Genomic DNA, 23,486 nt, shown 5'->3' on the forward strand with positions numbered 1-23,486 from the left:
TCAACGTCTGAATTTAATCCTTGAAAAGCTTATCATAAAGTGGCAAATAGGCTAAATTCAATTTACGAGTATCTGCCATTCATCATCAATAAAGCCTTCTTTGGAAAGTCAACAAAGAGCCTTTTATGTTCAAAGGCCTTCTTTCAAAGCAACAAGGACAGTGCCCTTTTAAAAATCAAGTACATGTATCCTTTGCTCAAGGAAAAATAAAGAATGTTTTGTTTTTCTGATGCTCACCATTACTACTACATGTACAAAGAAAGAAAGCAGTTTAATCATGGAGCTATTAATGGTTTAACCATGGAGGTAGTAAAAAACATGTATGCTTGCTTATTTGTATTTCCACTTCACATATATGCCTTACATTTTTTTTAAATCAATACCCCCCCCCCAAAAAAAAAAACCAATGTTTAAAGTCATTGGCGGTATTTTTCTTTTTGTCTGATACATGTGCCTTGATCAACCGACCATGCAAGGCTATGATTCTCTGTTCTCAGTCTGCCAACCTACAAGCGAGTGACTTTCAGGAAATTGCTCCACCCCCCCCCCCTAACAAAAAAGTAAAAAGTAGAACCATGGGTAAATTGCCAACTGCCAACTCATCCACACACCACATGGTCTACCTTCATTTAGTCTATTTGCCATTCTGACCATCAACATTTGGTCTAACAACCATTTGGTCCAATAACCATCTGATCCAATCATCACTTCGTCTAAATCACTAGTTCGTCTATGACCGTTTCGTCTCATAACCAGTCGGTCTAATATCCATTTTATTTTCATTAATTTTGCCCAATTAACACTTAGTCTCATTAGAACAAATGGTATGGACTATGGCTATTGGACCAACTGGTTAGATGAAATGGCGAGTGGACGAAATGGCAAGTAGACCATGTGGATATTAGACGAACGGATGGCAGACCAAATGATAATAAACGATCGAGTTGGCAATTGGACAAAGTGGCATTAGACCAAATGAAAATAAACTGAACCACGCCCAAGGGGCCTGTTGCAAAAAGAGATGCAATCAAACGTAACTTAAAAATGCGTGCAAAGAGGTTCAACAAAATTCAACTTTTTTCAGCAAACAGCCCAGGAACAAGTCTTTACAGTATTTTCATGAATTGTGAACAGAAATACACTGTACCAACTACACAGTACAAATAATGGAAGATCAGCTCTAGTTTATTGGCTATTATACTGCTCTTTGACACAATCAATAATTCAATAAATTGCTCAAATGTAGGCACTCATATTTTATTGAAGTCCAAGGACGCGCGTAATCTATTAAAGACGAGAACTACATGTAGGATAACTACTTGATCTTTATCTTGTATCATAAAAAAGGGTGCGGACAGGTAATAATAAATATTATCTTATTTGAGTACTACATCTGTATAAACTATTATTGATACTAGTTTTTGTGTGTGTGTTTTCCAGTTAAACATAAATTAATGTTGTGGTAATAAAGTGAAGAAAAAAAAGAAAATCCATGTTAATCACCATAAAAAAACATGCACACATATAAAAAGAAAAAAAAATGAATAAAATATAATATATATATATATGTATATTGTGTATAGACTATAGTTTTATTAAGTTGTATGATTCTTGTAGAAGTGATGAGAAATTACCCCAAAAATTACTACAGCTAAGTATCATGTCATGTATACTGCCAAACTTTGGCAAAAGGAAGCAAGAGACACATCAGTCAAATTTGAGTTATTGTTGTTTCTGAAACAGCCTACATGTATGTATGTTGCACGTTCAGGCAAAATTTGGGGAAGAAATTATCATTCTGTGGAAAGATATTGAAGAAAATATGCTGTTAAATTGCATTGACGCTTAAATGACGAACACACATTGCTCATTCACAACAAATAACACTTTGTAACTTGCTTCCTTTTGCAAAAATATGGCAGTATACGGTATTGTTTACATCGTATTAGACCTTTCTCTATGCATTATTGCCATCTATGATTATTTGACTTTAGCTGTATTTTTTTCCACTTAGTTTTGAAATTTATTAGATGATACACGGAATAAGAAAATCTTCAGAAGATCTATCATAGTACGTAGGATATGGACAGGAAATCAGGAATATCTGAGAAATATCACGGGCTTTCCCTATTGGATTTCAACTTGGAAATTGGAATGATCGAATCTCATGTAAGCCTGACATGATAACAGATACTACATGTATGTGGATTTTCTAAGAACATGTAATAATGGTATTACATTATTTCCTATATCCAGGTCACTATAGATGACATTTCCTCAAAATGTCCTATTGCAAGTGTACTAAAATTGTATATGGAAAAGGTGCATTACGATTTATTTGCAAAAAAAAATTTTCATTAATGAAATTTGTCAGTAATAATCCATTTTGGCAATGCACATTGTAAGTCACAGTTGAGCTGAAAATTTACATGTAATGTAGGTATCTTTTATCATCATTCAGCAAGCACAAGGGCAATACATGTATGACCAATATAATTGATTTTTTTCCTTACATTTTATGGTAGAGTATTGCAAGCCCTTTCTAATAAAGCCTTCAGAATTTTCCAAAATAACCATATTTTTTAAATAGAAATTTGATGAAAAAAAGGGCAAATTACTCCCAAATACTGCAATAGATGCGTGCACAGGACTATACTGTACTTACTGTTTACTGCGACCCATTCATTGATGTCCTCTCCATCCGGTAAACTGACGGCCTGCCGCAAGTTACCGCTACCAAGCGTTGCCTCCGCGTGTTTCATCAACTCATACTGATGGAAACCCTCTGGAATGTGCTTCTTGGACTTGGTGCGGAGCGTCTTGTTGCGATTTGAACTACTGCAGATTTCGAGAAAAGAATAAAGAAATAATGAAAAAATAATAATACACTGTAATAATGATACCTAGTTTTTATACAGCGCTTTTCCCATTAACGGCTCAAAGCGCTTTCAAGCATATTATTACCCCGGTCATTGGATTCATTTTTTTTCAATCCCACACAAAAGTGCCTCATAATGGGAAATTCAAATATACAATAGCTTTCGCATCCTACCGGGTACCCAATTAACACCTGGGTGGAGAGTGGAAAATGCAGATGAACGCCTTGCCAAATGATGCTAGCGCCGGGTGGGGTTCGAACACATGACCCTCTGATTGAAAGGCAAGAGTCAGAACCGCTACACCACTACACCTCCAAATGTAAGTCATGGAATAAACAGTCAATGTTCTTGCTATAGACATGACTCAGACTTCTTGTACCACTTGGGTGCCTTTCACCGTCTTATACAAAATTTGGGTAAAGAGAGGTGACTTATAGAAGAGCCTCGTCTTCAATTTGCCCGGATTTTAAACCATCCTCTCACAGAAGCTGAGTATCATAGATTTTAAAAGTACATGAAAGTTCATCTGTGTTGGGAAAAGATATTCAAATATAAAACTTTGATCTTATTCTTAACAGACATATAGATACAAAATTTACATAAATTTCTTATTCTGCTATTCACTGCAACGTTTATCAACAATTTGACTTCCTTACGTAACGATCATCAGATCATGTACAAAAGCTTGTAGCCTTTTAATTTAAAGAGTAAGCCTATTTCCAAATATATAAACTTCAACTTTATATTTGCTACTCTTCAAATGCAATATTAATGAGAATCATCATGAGAATTCATTATTTCAAATTTCTCTTCTGATTACTCTAAATTACAAATGTTTTAGTTCTCATATGTTGTGTAAAAATGAAAATTTAGGTATATGATCCCCTGTCGATACAGAAACAAGCCAATTAAAACAAAAAATAGAACTTAACAAGAGTAAAAATCTCCAGAGATTATTTGCAAGCACACGCTAGGGGGTTCCCTCATTAAAATCAAAACCAGATGAAATTGAGAGCGTAAATTGGTTTTGATTATGAGAACAGTGTGCTAAGTTTCTTCATGGACAGCATTAATGCACAGCATGATTGCAAGTCAGAGAGAGAGAGAAAGACACTGTTCTCACTACCGTCCTAAAACTAGTTTGGTGGAAACTAGTTTAATGTGTAATGAGAACGGTCGAAGCAGTCTTCAAACCAGTTCAGAAAACCACCTCGCGATGTAGTTTTGAAAATCGCTTTGCCTCGTTAAACTGGTTTTAGCATAAGTGAGGTCACAACCGTTCTTCGGGAAGCGATCTTCGCACATCTCGAGCACACTACTCCACACACTGTATGTGGAATGCCTACGCTGCGGTTTCAAATTTCGAGCGAAACATGTCACCCCATTGAGAGTGTTCCAAGACCACTTTACGTGGAGTGGATTTGAAAACCACTTTTGGGTGATCAAATGGGAACGCTAGCAAGCGTTTCCAGTTTTAGAAAGTATAATGAGAATGGTGTCCAAGAGGGGGATGAGGGCAACAGGCTGTGTGATAATGATGTGAAATAAAACATACATGTAACAACTAAAAAACTCTTTACAAAACAGTTCAACAGCCTGGAATAATAACCTTAGCATATAAACCTCATGCTCACTTTAAAGATAAATTCCAGTTGTGGGAACGATCTCAAAATGACTTTTTACGGAATTTAATATAAAGATCACCAAAGTGTCTGTTTGTTGTATGAATAAAAAATATGTGCCAAAGGATTTTGGAAGAAATTGTTTAATTGCTGAGAAATGAGCAAAATAAGCGTGGATTCGGTCACTTCTGTCGGGTCTTTATTCCAGCAATAATGATACACTGTCCCACGTGTGCCTATCTGTGTTGGCGATCTTCAGTGTGATCGTTTTTTAGCTACATGTAGATATTATGATTTCACAAAGTTCAGTTTATGTAACTGTACCAGATCTACATGTAGATCCACAATGATATATCAATACTTTACCTTGGTTTTACAGACTTTCTCACGAAATCAGTGTTTAACTGCAACTACGTTCATTTAGCTTTAACGCCCATCGCATCTTTTCTTTTACATTGCTCGTTCACCCTCATGTATGCTGGTTTTTATATACTCCACAAAACATCTCTGAACCAACCCCCCCCCCCCTTGCCCAGACCTGCCAACCTCTGGGAATGAAAAACTGTATTCTGTGATACAAAAAACTGTATTTTCCCCCCAAAAAAGTGTATTTCATAATAAAATGCTTGGTGCACTCGCTCATCGCGGCGCTCAAGCTGCATGCAAGCTAAAATGCGCACTGCTCTTGCAGATGAAAAAAAAACCATTGAAACTTGTGTATATCTCACCCTGGTTTTTACAAAATGATTGAAAAAAAAAACAAGTTACCTGAAATTACATTGATCTAATAACCATATTTGTGTACGTTTTATGAAATAGAGACATATAGAGATGATTTTTCTCAATAAATTACGATTTTGTTTTATAAAAAAAAAAAAAAAAAAAAAAAAATTACAAAAAACATATTTTGGTTGCAAAAACGTACTAAATACGGATAAAACGTACTGGTTGGCAGGTCTGCTCGCCCCTCCCCCACTATTTTTATTGACAGTTGTACTTGTACTCTTCTGATAAATTGTTTATAGTTTTAATGTCATTATAATTGTTCTATTCTCTCAATTGATTTGTGGAATAGATGATCATTTTGTGCCAATGCAAACCATTTCAACTCCTGAGACATCGCTTTAATCACTTTAAGGACCTGCCCAGTGAAAATAATTTTTATGACTGATTGCAATCAACAAACTACAAAATCTCAATATTCATATAAATGCATTGACTGGTAAGAGCAGGGTATTTACATGTATGTACTCAATTTCAGTTTTCCTTCTGGAAGATTGAATACATATTTAACAATACTACAAAAGAATTTACAGAAAAATTGTGAGAATTATTTGCTTTTAGGTCTGTTTTGTTGTCTTCAACAGATAACAAAGTGAGCGGAAATCGGATGAATAGCCTTGGCATAATTTCATAAAGAATTTTTCTGTCCATGAATTTCATGGGATACAGCTGTGATCCCTGAAACCAGTACATAATTGCTATTAAGGTATGAATGAAAACCTTTCTTTGTACCTTACTCTAAACTTGACATGAAAGAAGCTTCTTTGTACCACGACATCAATGGATGCATGTTCTTGAATGATATGTCTCACTAGCTTCCGTCATCAAAGTCTCTGGCCTGCTTTAACCTTAGCCACACAAGACAGTGTGCTTGTTAAAAGCTACAGAGGATGGAGGGGACCTTCATACAGGTAGAGAGATGCTGAAAAGCATTGTCGGTGGAAGCGAAAAAATTAAGGGGGGGGTCCACCTGAAATTTAGGGATGGACACAGCTAAAAAATTGGACAAGCCCCCCCCCAAAAAAAAAAGCTATCAACAGAAATTTTAGGGGGGTCTGTCCCCACCCCTCAAATTTAGGGGGGACAGGACCCCCCCCCCCCCATCCCCCTGCTTCCGCCGCCTATGCTGAAAAGGGTCTGATATTGAGATTGATTGGAGGGAATCCGGGAGGGGTGACATTTTGGGAATAATGAAATCTAAAAATGAAATGGATCACACCCTTGTCAATCAAAGTGATGCTTACATTTTATAACAGAATGATACATCAAGTTTGGAAGCTTTGCCTCCCTCAAAACAAATTTGCTTTCCAAAATGCAAAAAGAGACGATGCAGATGAAAATGGTACCAAGTCTTATAGATGTAGAACACATCACGTTGGTCCTTGAATTTATATGAGCCCCCCCCCCACTTTACTTGCTACTGTACATAGACACAGTTACACTTGCTTGCTAAAGACAAACTTTCTTTTTTGGGGGGTGGGGCAGGGAAAGTCTTGAAATTACAAGGAGTTTGCCAGTGTAGTGGTAATAATACCTACATGCAATAATGATAAAGTAAATGTTACACTATATTCTAATCCGTCATGGGGACAAATTTGGTCTGTCGTCTCAGCTTCCTTGAACGACGTATATGAAATGTACATGATGTAGGATGTTGACTCATCTAGTTGTATTGACCCAGTTTCTTGATTTCATTTCTTGATTTCAACATTTCAAGGAAATGTACACGTATGTAGGACTCCCATTTTTTCAATCGCGACATTCATCTCAACATTGATGCCTCAATGATACTAATACCAATATCTTCACAGCCCACAATGAGCTTCTTTCCTTCCAAACTTGTGTTATGAGGATGCTATCCCTCAGGCGTTGGAGATAATTTTCCTGACATTTGAACTTGAAATGAAAATAATCTTTAGCCCTGCACACCGCTTCCTGTCATTCCATTCGTTTCCACATGCTTTGTTTCCATTGCAGAACCACGTGCGTTATGTTATCTACACTAGTGGCATAATGATTTTTTTTTTAAAGGAATAGAGGGAAAAGAACATCATGGCAATACGGGGAAAAATTTGCAAAAAGTTGTGGGTGAGCAAACAGAACGTGCCAAAAATTTTGACCAATAAATAGAATGAAAATCAAAGTTTTTAATAGAATCTGATATAATGTTCAACAAATACATGTCGTATCATACATGTATACCATATTTTTTCCTTTCCAGTTCCCCTACTTATTTTCCCTTGGTCATGGAACTTTTTTTTTGGGAGGGGGGAGGAAAGTACATCCGCCATCCCCCACCCCACAGATAAGTTCCAAATAAGACACACCTCCAGAGCTGGGAGGTTGGAGATGTTCATGTGATTAAATTGTGAGTGATCAATATGTCTGGAGGTGGGTAAAAACTTGTCTTTGATAAATCCGGAAAGGATCATGTTTTTTTTTTATGAGCGGATATTTATACGAGGTTTCTGAAGAACCATTAAAAATACACTTTACATAAGAAAATCAAAGGTTGATGATAATCACCATAATATTTTTACGGCGCTATAATACATCTGTTTATTGTTGCAGTTTCTTTTTTTTTAAAAATTGGGTGTTCAAATGTGAAAAAATTGCGAGTATTTTTAATGAAGTTTTGAAGCACAGGGATCTGTAACACAAAGTGTAGCAATTGATTGCAAAACAATTGTTTTATGATTGATTGCAAATCAATGACAGCAATATACAATCAATTTTGAAAATCAATCAGTCGCAATTATATTAAAGCTTTGTGTCTCAGGACCCAGGTTGTCAAAAAAAAACTAACATCACAATCAGACACAGTATGCCATACTACAGAGAATTTGGGAATACAGTCTCAGGCATGCAACTTCTGTACAGTAACATAAATATTGGATAAGAAAAAAAATGCACACATTTCTCTTTAAAGGGGAATCCAACCCAAATAAAAACTTAATTTTATAAGGAAAAGAAAAATCAGACCAGTTGATCGGTGAAAGTTTGAACAATATTGGACAAACAACAAGAAAGTTATGAATTTTCAAAAGTTGTAAATATTGGTAATCACTATACCCATGGAGACTTCAAATTGGCCACATATGGGATGTCATAGTGATGTAAGGCAAGGACTACTCTTCCATGTACTCCAATACATATTATGGCTAAAATGTCATTTTTCCCCAAAGTTTTATTTCAAATTATATTTTTCTTTCATGAGGACATAAAACAATATACTACCTGGGTTATATTGAGATTACTGCCCCAGGGGAATGGGTACTTTAGAGAAAACCACAAATCCCTGATAATAAAGTACATGGCCTATGGGAAAGTTGTCCTTGCCCCTTGTCATAATTTACTTACCCAGTTGCCAATTTGAAATCTACATAGTATTAGTGATCTCAATTTTAAAGCAGAGATAACTTTCTTATTGCTTGTCCGATTTCTTTCAAACTTTCACCATTCTGTTTAATTTATTTTTCTCCTTCCCAACACAACATTTAATGGCCAAGGCTGGATTCCCCTTTAAGCATGGTGCTTTAAAAGCGATCACAGCATCTCAACATCCACACACAGCAAGGAGCTTCAGTGCGGAAACCCTAACACCATTCATTGTATGTATCTTGTCACTATTGTTGAACTTTCCACTGAATGCTCCATGGATCAGATCACTTTGGGGATCCAAACAAAAGTCAGTAAACTTCTAAAACTGATATACCCTGTAGATATGAATTCAGGGGCCCGTCTTACAAAGAGTTGCGATTGATCCGATCAATCGCAACTATGGAAAACCAGCAAATTAAACATGTAAAATGCATGTTTGTTCCAAAAAAATTCTAAATATGAATGTATATCCAAAAATTCATTATTTATTGAAAATTTGGTGTGTTCTCCTTTGTTTACAATGGACATTTTGCACATTTCCTGTAGAAAAAAATTATGACACTGATGCATTTCCATGGAGTTACGATTGATTGGGTCACTCGTAACTCTTTGTAAGACGGGCCCCAGGTCTCTCATGTACACGAAGCTTTATATATGAAGGGGTCTAAAGTAGATCTGGATGCTGATCATGTATTAAAACCTTATGATAAAACTGTTCAATTTTGAGACCTCACATTATAATCTTTGGGCCCATGTGTCTTGGATGCCACTGTAATGTTGTGCCCTGCATCGTTTCATAGAGGTACAACTTTCATCATGCTACCAGCAATACATGTACGTTGTAGACCTATACATTGCTAGTTTTTATCATGTTCATATAATGTTGGGTCTACTAGTTTCATGATTTGAACACTATCCCCCCCCCCCCCTTCCCTCCCTACAGCCCTCATTCAAACCAGGATGATAAGGCCATCTTAAATGTCAATTGTCCACACCAGGGACATTCAAACAAGCAATAACACTGTTTTCATCATGATAGGATTGTAAGGAAAATCAGAAAGGAAGCTACGACATTTTAACATTTCGCTTAAAATTTCCACTTAATCTTTATCATTCACAGGAGCAAAGATATCAAAATAAAAATAAACTCCAGACTTCACTGCTGGTCAGTAAATGCATTTTCTTTAACATTAAAGGTGAAAATTATAATTAAATTTCAAGTGATCTTCTAGGTTGAAAAGAGGCTTTGAGACAATGCGCGGTCACAAAGAGTGGTCAATGACCTCAAATGAAGTCATCTAATCTGCTATTTTGGCCAGAGGCTATCCCTTACATCAAAGCCAGTACAGAAATCATATACCCAATCACCACACGGACAGGGATCTCTAACAATGCACTTGTACTGATGGTCCAATGGGCTATGCCGCTTTGGCTATCTTCTGATGTCAAAAAGAAGAGGTCAAAAGCCCAATGAAAACAGATACACGTACATGTATATCAAAGAAGCAATAATGCATCACCAATCACAGAAAAAAATACCTCGGTGAGGTTTAAGAACCCTCAACATTGCACCAAATGAAATATCAAACCACAATCAATGTTTCTGAAAAATATATTCATATTAAAAAGTTCCAACAACAGTAAAACCGATTGAGCACTAAAATGTACATGAATGACTATTGCTTGTCCTGAACGGTATTAAAATTTAACAAATAATCTCAAAATAAACTGACTGAACAGGATTTGATTCCAGAACTTATAACACAAAGTTGCAATAAATAATTATTGCTTGACATATTTTGACATTGGGTTCAATGTGTTGTCGCATACCACATCACGTCTTGCATTAGTTGCTGTTATACATGTACATACAAGTACGAAAATTAATTTGTTGACTTTGATTCAAATGCAGTTTTAACACAAAACAGTTTTTTTTTAAAGTCATAATGAAATATTACACTTTCTGACTTTTTTTTAGGCAAGCCTACTCTTGCAAAAACCAGTGTATTTTATGGAATGTACAATAGGCCTATGCAAACTCCAGTACCATCACTGGGGGCTAAAGGCTTTAATTGGCCCCAAAGATAGTATGGGCAAGGAGATTTTGAGGTATGGGCAATACTATAAGCAAATATGAGCACGTTAAAAGCCCAAGCTACATGTAATGTATGACCCCGAAGCATTTCATTAAACAAATAATCATTGATATTCACTGACTATTTGTTATAAGCTACTGACATCCTTGCATCTGATTGGCTCAGAGCAAATTTGTCAGTAAAAATCACTGTCAAGATGCTTCATGGAACATTCCCCCGGAGTGGTGCCTCCCACTCCCACCATGATCTCCTAATTAATGAGAAAGCAATCTGGGCTACATTTGGATTCCTTGGATACCTCTAAGATCAGATGACAAATCAGAACCATTCATCAACCCTCATCTTCTCTCAACTTTATACGTTTGGAACGATCATTAGAGTAAAACTCACCCCAAGATCTGTGTACTATTGATAAAGCAAGCCCTCTTCTCTCGCCTTTACAATTGGAAAGATTAGAGTGAACTTCCCCTCAAAATCTGTGTACTGTTTGAATATTAAAGCAAGCTCTCCAATTTTTTACAAGTCCATGCACTATTGAGGCACATCTAAACAGTTCAGAGATATAAAACTGCATAATAATTGGTGTTAATTCATTTTTCCTGACTTTAAAATAAAGGACCATTTTTTTAAAGTGTTGAAATCACTATTCAATGATAAAAAGAAATATATATTTCCAAAATATAGATGCAGATCATGCAGGCTATGTTACAATGGAAAACACTCAGTCCCTCGGATAGGACGTTAAATGGAGGCCCCGTGTAGAGGAGAGTCACCACCTTTGCACGTTAAGAACCCACTGCACTATTCGTATAAGAGTAGGGGGAAACCCCGGTGTAGTGGTCCACCTGCATTCCCCCCATCAGTTATATCGGGAGAGACCTGCGGGTCATAGTGATTCAGTTCGCTTTTCGCCTCCCAGGCACAGGTGACGCCAAACAATTATAATAATAAAATAATCATAATAAAAATCAAAATTTCAATGCTTTACCACAACCTACATACATTTATTACATCAAGAGTATTATTTTAATTCTAAAAAATAATAAATTTAAGAAGTTGGTGTTTTCTTAAGATCATATTCATTCATAAATTGGAGAGAATACCATTTAGAATCCTTGAGGAAGTCTGTGCAAAAATATATGGTACAAACTATAGAACTGAAAAGAGGATTGAACATAAATGTTCATAATGATGATGGTATGAAAAAAAAAAACATAATCAGAATTAGTTTCTGACTTTCTGTATTAAAAAGCTATGATTCGAGGGCTTTATCCCTGACTTAATATATCAAAAGGCCTTGGAGGTAAAAAAAATAATCATTGGGTAAAGGACTAAGGTAAGGACAATTCATTGCTAGGCATGCAGGTGGATCATTAATCAGGCGAATAATATGCTTCTACCATGAACAATTTGCATTGAAATCTGCTGAATTGCATGTAGAGCAGGCCTTTGTAAATGTATGTCTGCTTTAATGTACCATCAAATATCATGTATGTTCTACACTATTTCTCTCATTTCCATGTAGAGTGTACCATAGACGGTGAGAGAGCCACAAATTATGCCCAAGAATGGTTTTGACGATTGAATGACCAAATTAACAGAGGTTTTTTCCTCTGATCCTCCATCTGTGTGATGGCTGCAGACTGGAGATGTACTGTACATGCAGTGTGTACTGTGTACGCATGGTTATTGCCATGGCAACAGCACACAACAACATGACCGTGTATCCCTAAAATAGAGAACTAATCAAAGACTATGTACAGCATTTTTTCAAATTCCTATTTTCGTTTTAAATTAATCACAGACAAGTAGAACATCATATTTCAAAATCAATATGGTTGGCTGGGTTTTAGAAATAAAAGAGTTCTGAGATACTCTTTAAGGATGTAAAAACATTTACCTGCTTTCTCATTTTCTTTTGCCTGGAATTGTTTTTAACCTTTCACCGAATCAGCAAAGCTAAGATGGAACAATATTGGAAGTACATTGAATCATACTTCTAATCACATAAAGTACTTCAAATCAAATGGGGGCATCATGGTCTATTGGTTAAGACTCTTGTCTTTCAATTTTGTCAGTTTTGTGTATTTCTCTGTGACAAATTCCGATTAGAAAGATGAATGTATTGCAAAGTTAAATCATTTGTGACGTATTGAAGGATGGTATGTCGAAGACGTGTTGTATCCTTGTTTAATGATAAAAGCTACACTGTATCTACATATGCTTTCAACTTCCCTGTCCCTGACACACATTACTATGAACTTTTAAGAAGATCAGTAAAAAGAATGAGACATTGAAAGTTCGCAGGGACACAAAGAAAAGTAACATAAAAGGTGAAATGACGTCTCAGCCTATTGCATAATATTCGCAGAAGCTCAAGGGAAACAGAATTCTATATTTCAGCCAGATGTATAATTCAATCTACACTGAATAACTAATGTTGCAAAGTCCGGGTTATATATGCTATCTGCCCGCACAGGTATAATTAAACAAAAAACCTTGTAAATAAAAAATGTCAGATGCAATGTTCATGTGCTAATCAAAGAGAAATGGACGAGTGACAAGCGGAAACAAGTATAAAGGATGAGGAGAGACTTACAAAAAATGCACAATCAAGAAATCAGGACACAACTACATTGTACAAACAGTACTTATACACGAATATCAATAATAATTTCAAAAGAAATATATTTAGTATTAAAGGAGACAACTGTTAAGGACACAAGGCAATGGACATTACCCATGTCATATCCTGGTATCATTGCAAAGCACTCTTTACTTTGCTCATTATTGGGTGTGGCACAGTTTACCTGGTATAGAAACTGAGTCATTTCAATAATAGAGGATGTAATAATATCATAGAGGGATGCTTGATGCATCCAGCGTACAACAGTATTGTATTCGGAAAATATTATTCAGCATATTGAAGGTACATGTACATGTACATATGCTTTCAAATCAAATAGAGTGCTAGGATAAAATTTATAAAGCCACTCTTGTTCAAAATGGGTTTAAATCTGTAAATACAAGCAAATGGATATGAATCCTTTATCATTCATATCATAGTGTAGTGTTGATAGTGAAAGCTTCAATACACATGTAGCGAGCAAACATGTGTTAAATTTCACAAGACAATTTTTGTTAGCCAGTCTGATGGCATGTACAATAATGAGGAGCAATGAAATTTTAGATCTCAAAATCAGGTACACTTGCATATAAAATAAGAAATAATAATAATAAACATTGCTTACAAGCATATAGCACATATCACAGTGATAAGATCACGTCTCTATGCACTTTTAATAGAGGAAAAGAAGATAATGAAAAACCTGTTTAAAGAGGAGCGTATAATCAATGATGTATGTGTAAAAAAAAAGGAATTTCTTCAAAAGGAACTTAAATAATTCTTCAGTATAGCTTGTTTCACAATATCATGCAAGTCGTTCCAACGCTCGGCAGATGACATTTTGAAAGAATGAGAGCCACAGAAATAAGTATTAATTTTTGGAATTACCAGTAAAGATTTCTTGTTTGATTTTTATTTTCTTTGGGGTACATATTGATCAATGAATGAGTCCCCATATCAACCTAACCTCCCAATACTATTAATAATTTAATATCAGCATAGAAACATGGCTTGAGCTTTACACCTGCATATTTGCATGTCATCACATCGTTCCACGATCATTCATGAATGCATCAATAGTAATGAATACTCCCGTGGCAAGTTCATCCACATACAAAATTCATTCCCAATATGATCATTGGTGTTTTGAAAGTCTGTGGGGGTTGCCAATACCCAAGAATAGGGCAGACTTCAGTTCGAGGCTCCTGCAGTGTATGGCTGTATGGTCCCTTTTCATTAGGTGGTTTCAGACTGCCTCGAAGTTCGTCACTTCCAGGTATTCTCTGATCGGGAAATTTATCCCGATCAGAAAATACCAGGTATTTTGGTAATGTGAAAGCAAACTACGCGTAATTTCCCCGAAAGAAAATACCCACTAAATAGTAGGTACTTGGCGAAATTACGAGAACTTTCGCGGGGATTTTTCCAAGGTCGCAGGTATTTTGGCAATGTGAAAGCAATTTACGGGAACTTTTAGCCCAGCGTGTCGTTGGGCGCGGGTGCTGTGGGTGGCTGCTGGGCTAGTGGTTTTGAATCTCACGCCTTGCCTACTTATTAGACCATTCTGCGCATGCTCCTAACTTCAGGAATTTATCCCGAAGGGTATGTTTCGGGGCGGTGTGAATGCAGGAATAATCAATGGGTATTTTTTAGCATAAAAATGTTCTCGTAATTTAACGGGGATTCTTGTGATCGAGGCGGTTTGAAACCGCCTTATGATCATTGGTGTTTTGAAAGTCTGTGGGGGTTGTCAACACCCAAGAACAGAGCAGACTTCACATCTAGGCTGCTGTGTGGCTGTATTGCCCCTCTTCATTGAGCCTCGTAAGATTTTGTTTACCTCCATTGTACTGGAACTCCGTCACGCCACACAAATAAAACAACCAATCTATATTGATGCATTGGTGCATACAGACCTTACAAGTTGTTTATTGGAGGTCCCTCACACATTGAATGAAATGAGTGGGTTTTATATAGAGTGATATCTCCTTGCTTTTACAAGCCAACAACTGTAACTGATGGGGGGGGGGAATACAAACAAAGTGCAGGTACATGTGTAAAGTTTATACCCTTTGACAAAAAATTATGGCAATTACTGGCAAACTTTGGATCTTGCCTAAAATCAGGTTATTTTATGATTCTGGTCTTAACCTGAACCAGTCTATAGGTCCCCCCCCCCCCCTCCCCCTCTATCCACAGGGGTAAATTTGGGAAAACCATGTAATTAATCATCCAGTGCTGTTGTGTAAATTCAATTTTTTTAAATTCATTTTAATATGTAGGCTAGCATCATTGTGGAGCGTTGTGGCCCAGTGGATTAGTCTTTGGACTTTGAAACAGAGGGTCGTGGGTTCGAATCCCAGCCATGGCGTAATTTCCTTCAGCAAGAAACTGATCCACAGTGTGCTGCACTCAACCAAGGTGAGGTAAATGGGTACCGGTAGGAAATAATTCCTTAAAAAGCTGTGTGCGCTATGAACGCCTAGCTTAGCCGGGTAATATAGGAGCGCCTTGAGCACCTAACAAGGTGGATATGTGCGCAATATAAATACCCTACATTATTATTATTATTATTATTATTATTAAAAATACAATACTTGTTTGAGTTTTTTTTTTCATGATCATGGGGGCGCAATTGACTGGCTTAAAAAGAACTGCTTGTGTTATAAAGTATAACCACTGTTATTAATATTGAGAGGAAAATGATGACAATAGCGTTGGAAATGAAAAGACCTGAAGGCAATGATGGTTAAACCCGTTCAAAATGATCACATTGAAGAAAGAAGATACAGTATTAATCAAGTCCAAAAGGGAATGATTTATGCCCATACACAGGTCTCTTCCTGGCCTTTGTTATAAAAAAAATAGGAAAATACAAAACACAACCATACAAGTAATCAACACATCAATCATAAACACAAATAATTAATGAGGATGATGTACTGTATGGACTGAAGGATTGTACTTTTCAGGAAAATTGGAGGCAAAAATTAAAAATAAATGGGATTTGCAAACTTTAGAATATCAACACTCTACATCTTTTTTCTTTCATGATACACCTTCATCATGCAGACGTAGGCCTAAAGTGGTCCTCAAAAGGTAGTGAACCCCATCAGAAAATTAACACATTTAAAGTGTTCAGGTTCTATGGTGTTAATTGTAAAGTGAGGCGATATAATACTACATTCAATAAAGTTTTGTTTCTCTGGACTCGCCGAACGTTGTAGTGTTGTTGTCTACATTTAACCCCCAAAATGAAGGAGTGCATTCTGTGATGGTATTCACTTACACTGTACAGTACAAGTACATGTACATGTATTAATAACATAAATTTTTATCAGGGTAAAAAATTCTTTTCACAAGATTATTTTTCACGTACGTGTTAATTCCAAATGACACTTTGAATTGAAACCAGGAGCACTTTACAGGGGCTCTTTTGCATCAAAACAATCAGGGCTGCAGTTTTATTTTTGTTTCCATTTATTTATTTTTGGGGGTGCCCTCTGTCCTGTATATATATTTTTGTTGGCCTGAAGTCATCCAATTTCATCAGGCTTGCAGTGAACTGTACAGGAATTCATATTCATCAGACAAGACAGATCGGTCGGGTAAAGGTGACTGATGGCTCAGATGACTGATGGCAAGATGACTGATGGCTCAGTTTGTAGATCTTTTTTTTTTCTCCTCAAATACGAAATGTGACTGTAACTATAAAATGATTACATGAAGTTTATCAAGATATTAAGAGGATAGGATAAGCTGAACAGGTCTAGAATTTAAATGTAAGGCTCTCAGACTATAAAGGACTCTGTTCTGTCTGCAGATGGTAATTAGAAACCACCAAAATAATAGGATTTCTCAAGAATTCATAGATTTTAGACTTTCCAACTACTATTCATCCAGACCTCTTGCTTTTGTTATGAGATTACGCAAGACGCAATACTATAATCACACAACCATAAAAGAAGAGAGCCAAGAGGTACACGTATATAGTATACGAAGTGAAACAAACTATAGATATAAAATGATAGTGCAATATTATATTCATTTACAAAGTACACTTCAAATTCAAATGATTATAATGTATTCCATTTAGTTTCATTTTATAGTCTGATGACTCAGATCAATGTATAATAAACCAGGTAGGCAATAATTTTCTATGACGAAAAATGAAAAAAAATGATGAAAATCCATAATTTATTGTTCGAAGTAGACATGAAATGAAATACTCAAAAAATTTGCTTTGCCCAATTTATCGTGGGCCTGGCAGCCGCTGTGCAGCGCCAGATCGACGAGGCTCTATCGCTTGAATCGTTGAACGCCAAACAGGGTAGCAGCAACTCCCATCTTTTAACGTCTTTTGGTCTGACGCGGCCGGGGTTTGAACCCCCGACCTCCCGGTTGTGAGACGGACGCTCTACCAACTGAGCTAACACACCGGTTCTAGATGACTAGATAGATTTCGGAATTTTTTTTTTTTAAAGAGATACATGTACATGATACAAGTAAAACAAAATAACGAAGGGTACATGTAGATGATTATTAACAGATAGAAGGGGGGGGCAAAAGAATAAAATATGCCAATACATGCACATGTAGTCATGGAGAGTAAATTATTCGCTGAGAGCAGTGCAACTGTCGATAATGTAAGACTCAGCATAATTATCAACACACAATTCAGTCAGAAAGCTGTCATTAACATACAATCCCCATTCCACAGTCATCCAATTTAGAGACTGATCACTTTCTATTAAGTAAAAGTGTCTCCAACAGACACTGTGAATCTACTTTAGGTGCTATTCAAATATCAAATTTCCTCTGAATTTTCATGAGATGTGCCCTTTTAGCAATCGTTCCAAAATTGAGCTCGATTCCGCATCTCCGGTTGGCAGATGTGTGCAGACAGAAGCACCTTGGTGATCATACAACAAATGCCAACCATTGCGGTTTCACAACCATTGTCATAAGCAGTGAGAAGAATGAGAAAAATAAATGGGTAAAATAGCCCATACATCACACTTGACAGGTATAGCATTTATTTTCTTTTGTGTATAAGAGTTAAGACATTTATCAAGAGGGGAAAATATTGGAGTGGACAACAAAATAGCGCAAATTTTGAAGTGCATGGTAAACAATGAGTACCAAAGGTCACACCGGTAGTATTAGGCAAGATACATGAGCACTGTGCGTACACTGTACTTGGGTTACCTGTAGAATGGGCTGTCCAGAGACAAATGCCCTAGATTCATGTAGAGAAAGGAACCCTACCAAATTAATGCAAACTTGATAACTACACCATTTCTCATCAGATTCTCATGAAATTTCACATATTTTGCCAGATTAATTCTACTCTATTCACATTATTTTTTAGCCTAGAGTATCCCTTAATACTTTTTACCAGTGAATATGTGTGTTAAAGGAAAATAAAGAATGACATGTAATCCTATTGTTTTAAAGTCCATTAGTCCATGGTCTAGGTTGTTTGGGCCTGGTTTATAAGATGTGCAATCGGTTTATTTTCAGTTGGTCTAATGCCAATTCGTCCAATTACCAACTCGTCTACTATTTTTTGGTCTACCATCAGTTTGTCCACTATCCACATGGTCTAATTGCCATTTTGTCCACTCACCATTTGGTCTAATTTGGTCTAAGTGTTAATTGGGCGAAATGAATGAAAATATAATAGATACGTGTATGACAAAACGGTCATAGACAAACTGGTGATTAGACGAAGTGATGATTGGACCAAATCATTATTGGACCAAATGGTCGTAAGACGAAAGTTTGATGGACGGAGTGGCATTAGACTAAACTGAAAGTAGACCATGTGGTGAGTGGACGAGTTGGCAGTAGACGAATTGCCAATTTACATGTACATGTACATGTACATAAAATTACAAATTTCAAACAATGATTCTGAATCATTGAAAGTGGGTACTAGCATGACAAACCATTTACAGTAGAGGTGTTGTGGCTCAGTGGATAAGTCTTCGGACTTTGAACCACAAGGTCCGGGGTTCAAATCCCACCGCAGCACTAACGTCCTTTGGCAAGGCGTTTATCTACATTTGCCACTCTCGCCCCAGGTGTAGTAAATGGGTACCCGGTAGGAAGAAATTCCTTGAATGCTCGATGCGCCCGATAAAGGGTAGCCGTGCTAAAGCCGGGGTAATAGTATGCAGCGCTTAGAAACACTTGAATTAAGCGCTATACAAATGTTGCACATATTATTTATTACACATGATGCAGCAGTGACCATGATTGGTTGGTGACATTGATTTGGCATTCAATTGCAACCCTTTATGCAACCAGGCCCTTGTCGCTTGTAAAGTAACAATGAAAAGGTTAATCTAGAATGAATGATGATGGCACTGGGTAAGGGCACATGAATATTCAATTATATCTGAAGGCAATTCCTAATGAAAATGGAATAGGGGCATGCATTATTGGCATTAGGGTCTACAATACATGTATGTCTGCCCGAGTACTGACGTCAAACAGAATAAATGTGTACAAATGTATACTGTATAACTGTTGACATAATACTACATGTAGGAGACAGGTTAATTGAAGAAAAAAAAATTTTTTTGCAATTTAAAGATTGTCTATTTAAGTTTTCAGAAAGAAATTGTCAATGAAAATAATACCTGATTCTTTACAATATATCACATTGATTCTTTGTGAAAATATGAATTTGATTGCTACAACTTGTACATTTAAATGAGAAATGGTTCCCCTTATATTTCTTTAAAGGGGAATCCAGCCTTGGCCATAAAATGTTGTGTTGGGAAGGAGAAAAATAAATTAAACAGAATGGTGAAAGTTTGAAAGAAATCGGACAAGCAATAAGAAAGTTATAGCTGCTTTAAAATTGAGATCACTAATAGTATGTAGATTTCAAATTGGCAACTGGGTAAGTAAATTATGACAAAGGGCAAGAACAACTTTCCCATAGGCCATGTACTTTATTATTAGGGATATGTGGTTTTCTCTTAAGTACCCATTCCCCTTGGGCAGTAATCTAAATATAACCCAGGTAGTATATTGTTTTATGTCCTCATGAAAGAAAAATATAATTTGAAAAAAAACTTTGGGGAAAAATGACATTTTAGCCATAATATGTATTGGAGTACATAGAAGAGTAGTCCTTGCCTTACATCACTATGACATCCCATATGCGGCCAATTTGAAGTCTCCATGGGTATAGTGATTACCAATATTTACAACTTTTAAAAATTCACAACTTTCTTGTTGTTTGTCCAATATTGTTCAAACTTTCACCTATCAACTTGTCTGATTTTTCTCTTTCTTATAGAAACAAGTTTTTATTTGGGTTGGATTCCCCTTTAATAAATGCACTTTAGACACTTTAATAATCCTACATGTACGAAATTATTTCATAACAAAACACATGTAAAAAGAAAAGCTTTAAAAGTTTCCTCACGAGGCTCATATTCTTCGCTTGTTGAGTTAATTTACAATCAAAATGAAAACAAAATACATGTAATTAGGCCTATAAAACCTTTTTAATTGTATTTTTTCCTGTTTCCATCACACCTGTCACACAAGTGTTAATTTACAATCTCTTTATTTCATGTAAGTTTCTACAAAAATTGGTCCAGTCATGCCTCACATTTATTTAAAATTTAATTCATAAATGCCATGAAATACAATATTATGTAAGACAAGGCTCGACATTAGCGGTGGCCCGGTGGCCCAGGGCCACCAGAAATTCACCTCGGGCAACCATTATTGAAAAATATTAAGTTTTGGTGGCCCGAATCGGGCAACCAATAATTTTCAGAATAGCGCAATTTTTCTCCCCATTTTGCACGCATTTATCAACTTTCTACATTTCAAATTGCAAGCCAGTTCATCATGCGCCCTTTTTGTTGATCTACACACAAACACACACACAAAGTTGGCCTACCGCTATAGCATTAAGTAGCTTTTATCCAGCCGGCCGTGCCGGCCGGCTGGCGTGAGCTTTGCATGCTTGAAGCAGCTGTGCGTTAGCAGCCTATTCAGTTTCAGGGAGCTGCAATACGAAATGTTGCTTTTTTTTTGCTAAAATCTGGTATATCCTGATTATTTGCAAGCATTAAAAAAGAGGAATCATGACCGATTTCTAAATGAAAACACATAGGTGAGTACATTACAGTCCCACGTGTGCATTTGTATGTATGTTGTTACTTGGTTTCTTTCGAAGCTGGGTCTTTTCTGGTCTTTTCTAGCCAAAAATAAACAGACAGTTACTTTCTTTCTTGTTTATAAATGACTTCTTAAACAACTCTTAAGAAAGTAAATACTTTGGGAAGGCATTTCATTAATATGAAATGTAAATTTTTCCAACATTATGGCAAATATAGGGAAGGAATTTTCTCACACCTTTTTTTTGCCGTTATTATTTTCTTTCATTTTTTTGGACAGTGGTTAAACCATTTATACCCATTTATTCATTTTTAATGTTTTTCTTTATATTTTTCGGGCCACCAAACTTTAATATCGGGCCACCAAAAAAAATTATTTGAAGGTTTTGGTGGCCCGAACGGGCCACCACCAAAAAAAGTTAATGTGGAGCCTTGTGTTATTGTGTAAGACATTCCTTTTCACATCCATCATACAATATACTACAGAAGATGGGATTAGACTTAGGCTACTCTTTCAATCAAAGTACCAGCATTTCCTTCTTGGTGCTACCGATTCCCTGGGGCCTGTCTTACAAAGAGTTGTGATTGATCCGATCAACCGCAATTATGGAAAGTCAGCAAAGTCAACATATGAAATGCATGTTTGTTCAAAAATTTTCCTAGATATGAACTATCCATAAATTAATTGATTTCTTGACAATTTAAATTTCCTGTAGAAAAAATTATGTCACTGATGGATTACCATGGAGTTACGATTGATTGGATCAATCGTAACTCTTTGTAAGACCGGGCCCAGGTGCTACTGTGCACAAGTCTATCTCCAATGGTAGACTTTTTATTATCATAGGGCCTCCTGAGCATTACAAATATGTAATTTAATATTGAATAGTAACTGTCCATTACAATTCTACAGTATGATTTTCAGCTACATATGTATTAATCATTATATACGTGTGTATACTGAAAAAATAATTCACGTACAGAAAATGCATTGTCGGAGGTTTTAAAAGAAATGAAGGACTGACCATATAGCCAATTGGTATTTTGTATTCAAGTCTGTCAGTGTGTGTACTGCATACAGTTCTGTATGTTCAGCTACCATGACAGTGCCCCCCCCCCCCCCAGGCCCCAACTCAACATTCACATTTCACAAATGTATCAAAATGACCCACCATTGTTTGTACAGGTGTATGTCCATGTAAAATTGACAATGTCAATAAGGTCCATCTGACAATGAACAGCATGACACTGTCCTTATTCAAACAAAGTAGGCCTACTCTACATGGTTGTAGGGCAAACAATAAGTCAAATAATGATTACATAATCTTGTGGGAACAAACACCTGTGACATGGGCCACAGGAATGTTGTTTTCAAATACAAAAATCACTAAAAATGTAATGAAATTAGATTAAATTTTTGTAAAATGTACTTTATAAGCAAATCTTTCTACATGTGATTGTAACATGTACGTAGTTTATCAGAAGGTGTAACGGATAAAGTACACCCACCATGGGTGCATTTACAAAGGGGGGGGGGGGTGGGGAGAGATGGTGGAGTGGGCCTCTAGCCTCTGGACATTTTTAAGTTTGTAAACTTACAGTGCTCAACCCCATGGTACATACTACATAATTTTCATGTACATGTACTTTTCAGTGTTAGTACAATAAAAAGAATTTTAAAAGCTAAAAAATACAGGTTCTGCCATTAGTTTCAGAGAATATTAAAGATTGAGGTCATCATGTACTTGGTAAGTTTTCAACAAGCTACTGGAAGAATCTTTATTATATGATGCAAATTCATGCAAGATTCCCATTCTAATCTTACATTTTCATGGACATGTACATGTAGGCCTACATGTACATGTAATACATCTTGTGTGCACATTTTTAAAATCTCTTTATGATTCAGAATGGAAAGTGGCCAAACCACAAGTCTAAATGGGAGGCCT

At 36.3% G+C, this 23,486-nt stretch overlaps 1 protein-coding gene across 1 annotated transcript in view; it reads right to left on the bottom strand.

Moving 5' to 3' along the window:
* Window positions 1-23,486, bottom strand: part of LOC129281652 (MOB kinase activator 1A-like) — a 36,638-nt gene that overhangs the window by 11,100 nt on the left and 2,052 nt on the right. The window contains exon 2 of the mRNA XM_064113500.1: window positions 2,666-2,838. Within this exon, the coding sequence (XP_063969570.1) occupies window positions 2,666-2,838 (173 nt within the window). The remainder of the gene's footprint in view (window positions 1-2,665; window positions 2,839-23,486) is intronic.

Source organism: Lytechinus pictus, chromosome 18 (genome assembly GCF_037042905.1).
Source record: "Lytechinus pictus isolate F3 Inbred chromosome 18, Lp3.0, whole genome shotgun sequence".
NCBI classification, from domain to species: Eukaryota; Metazoa; Echinodermata; class Echinoidea; order Temnopleuroida; family Toxopneustidae; genus Lytechinus; species Lytechinus pictus.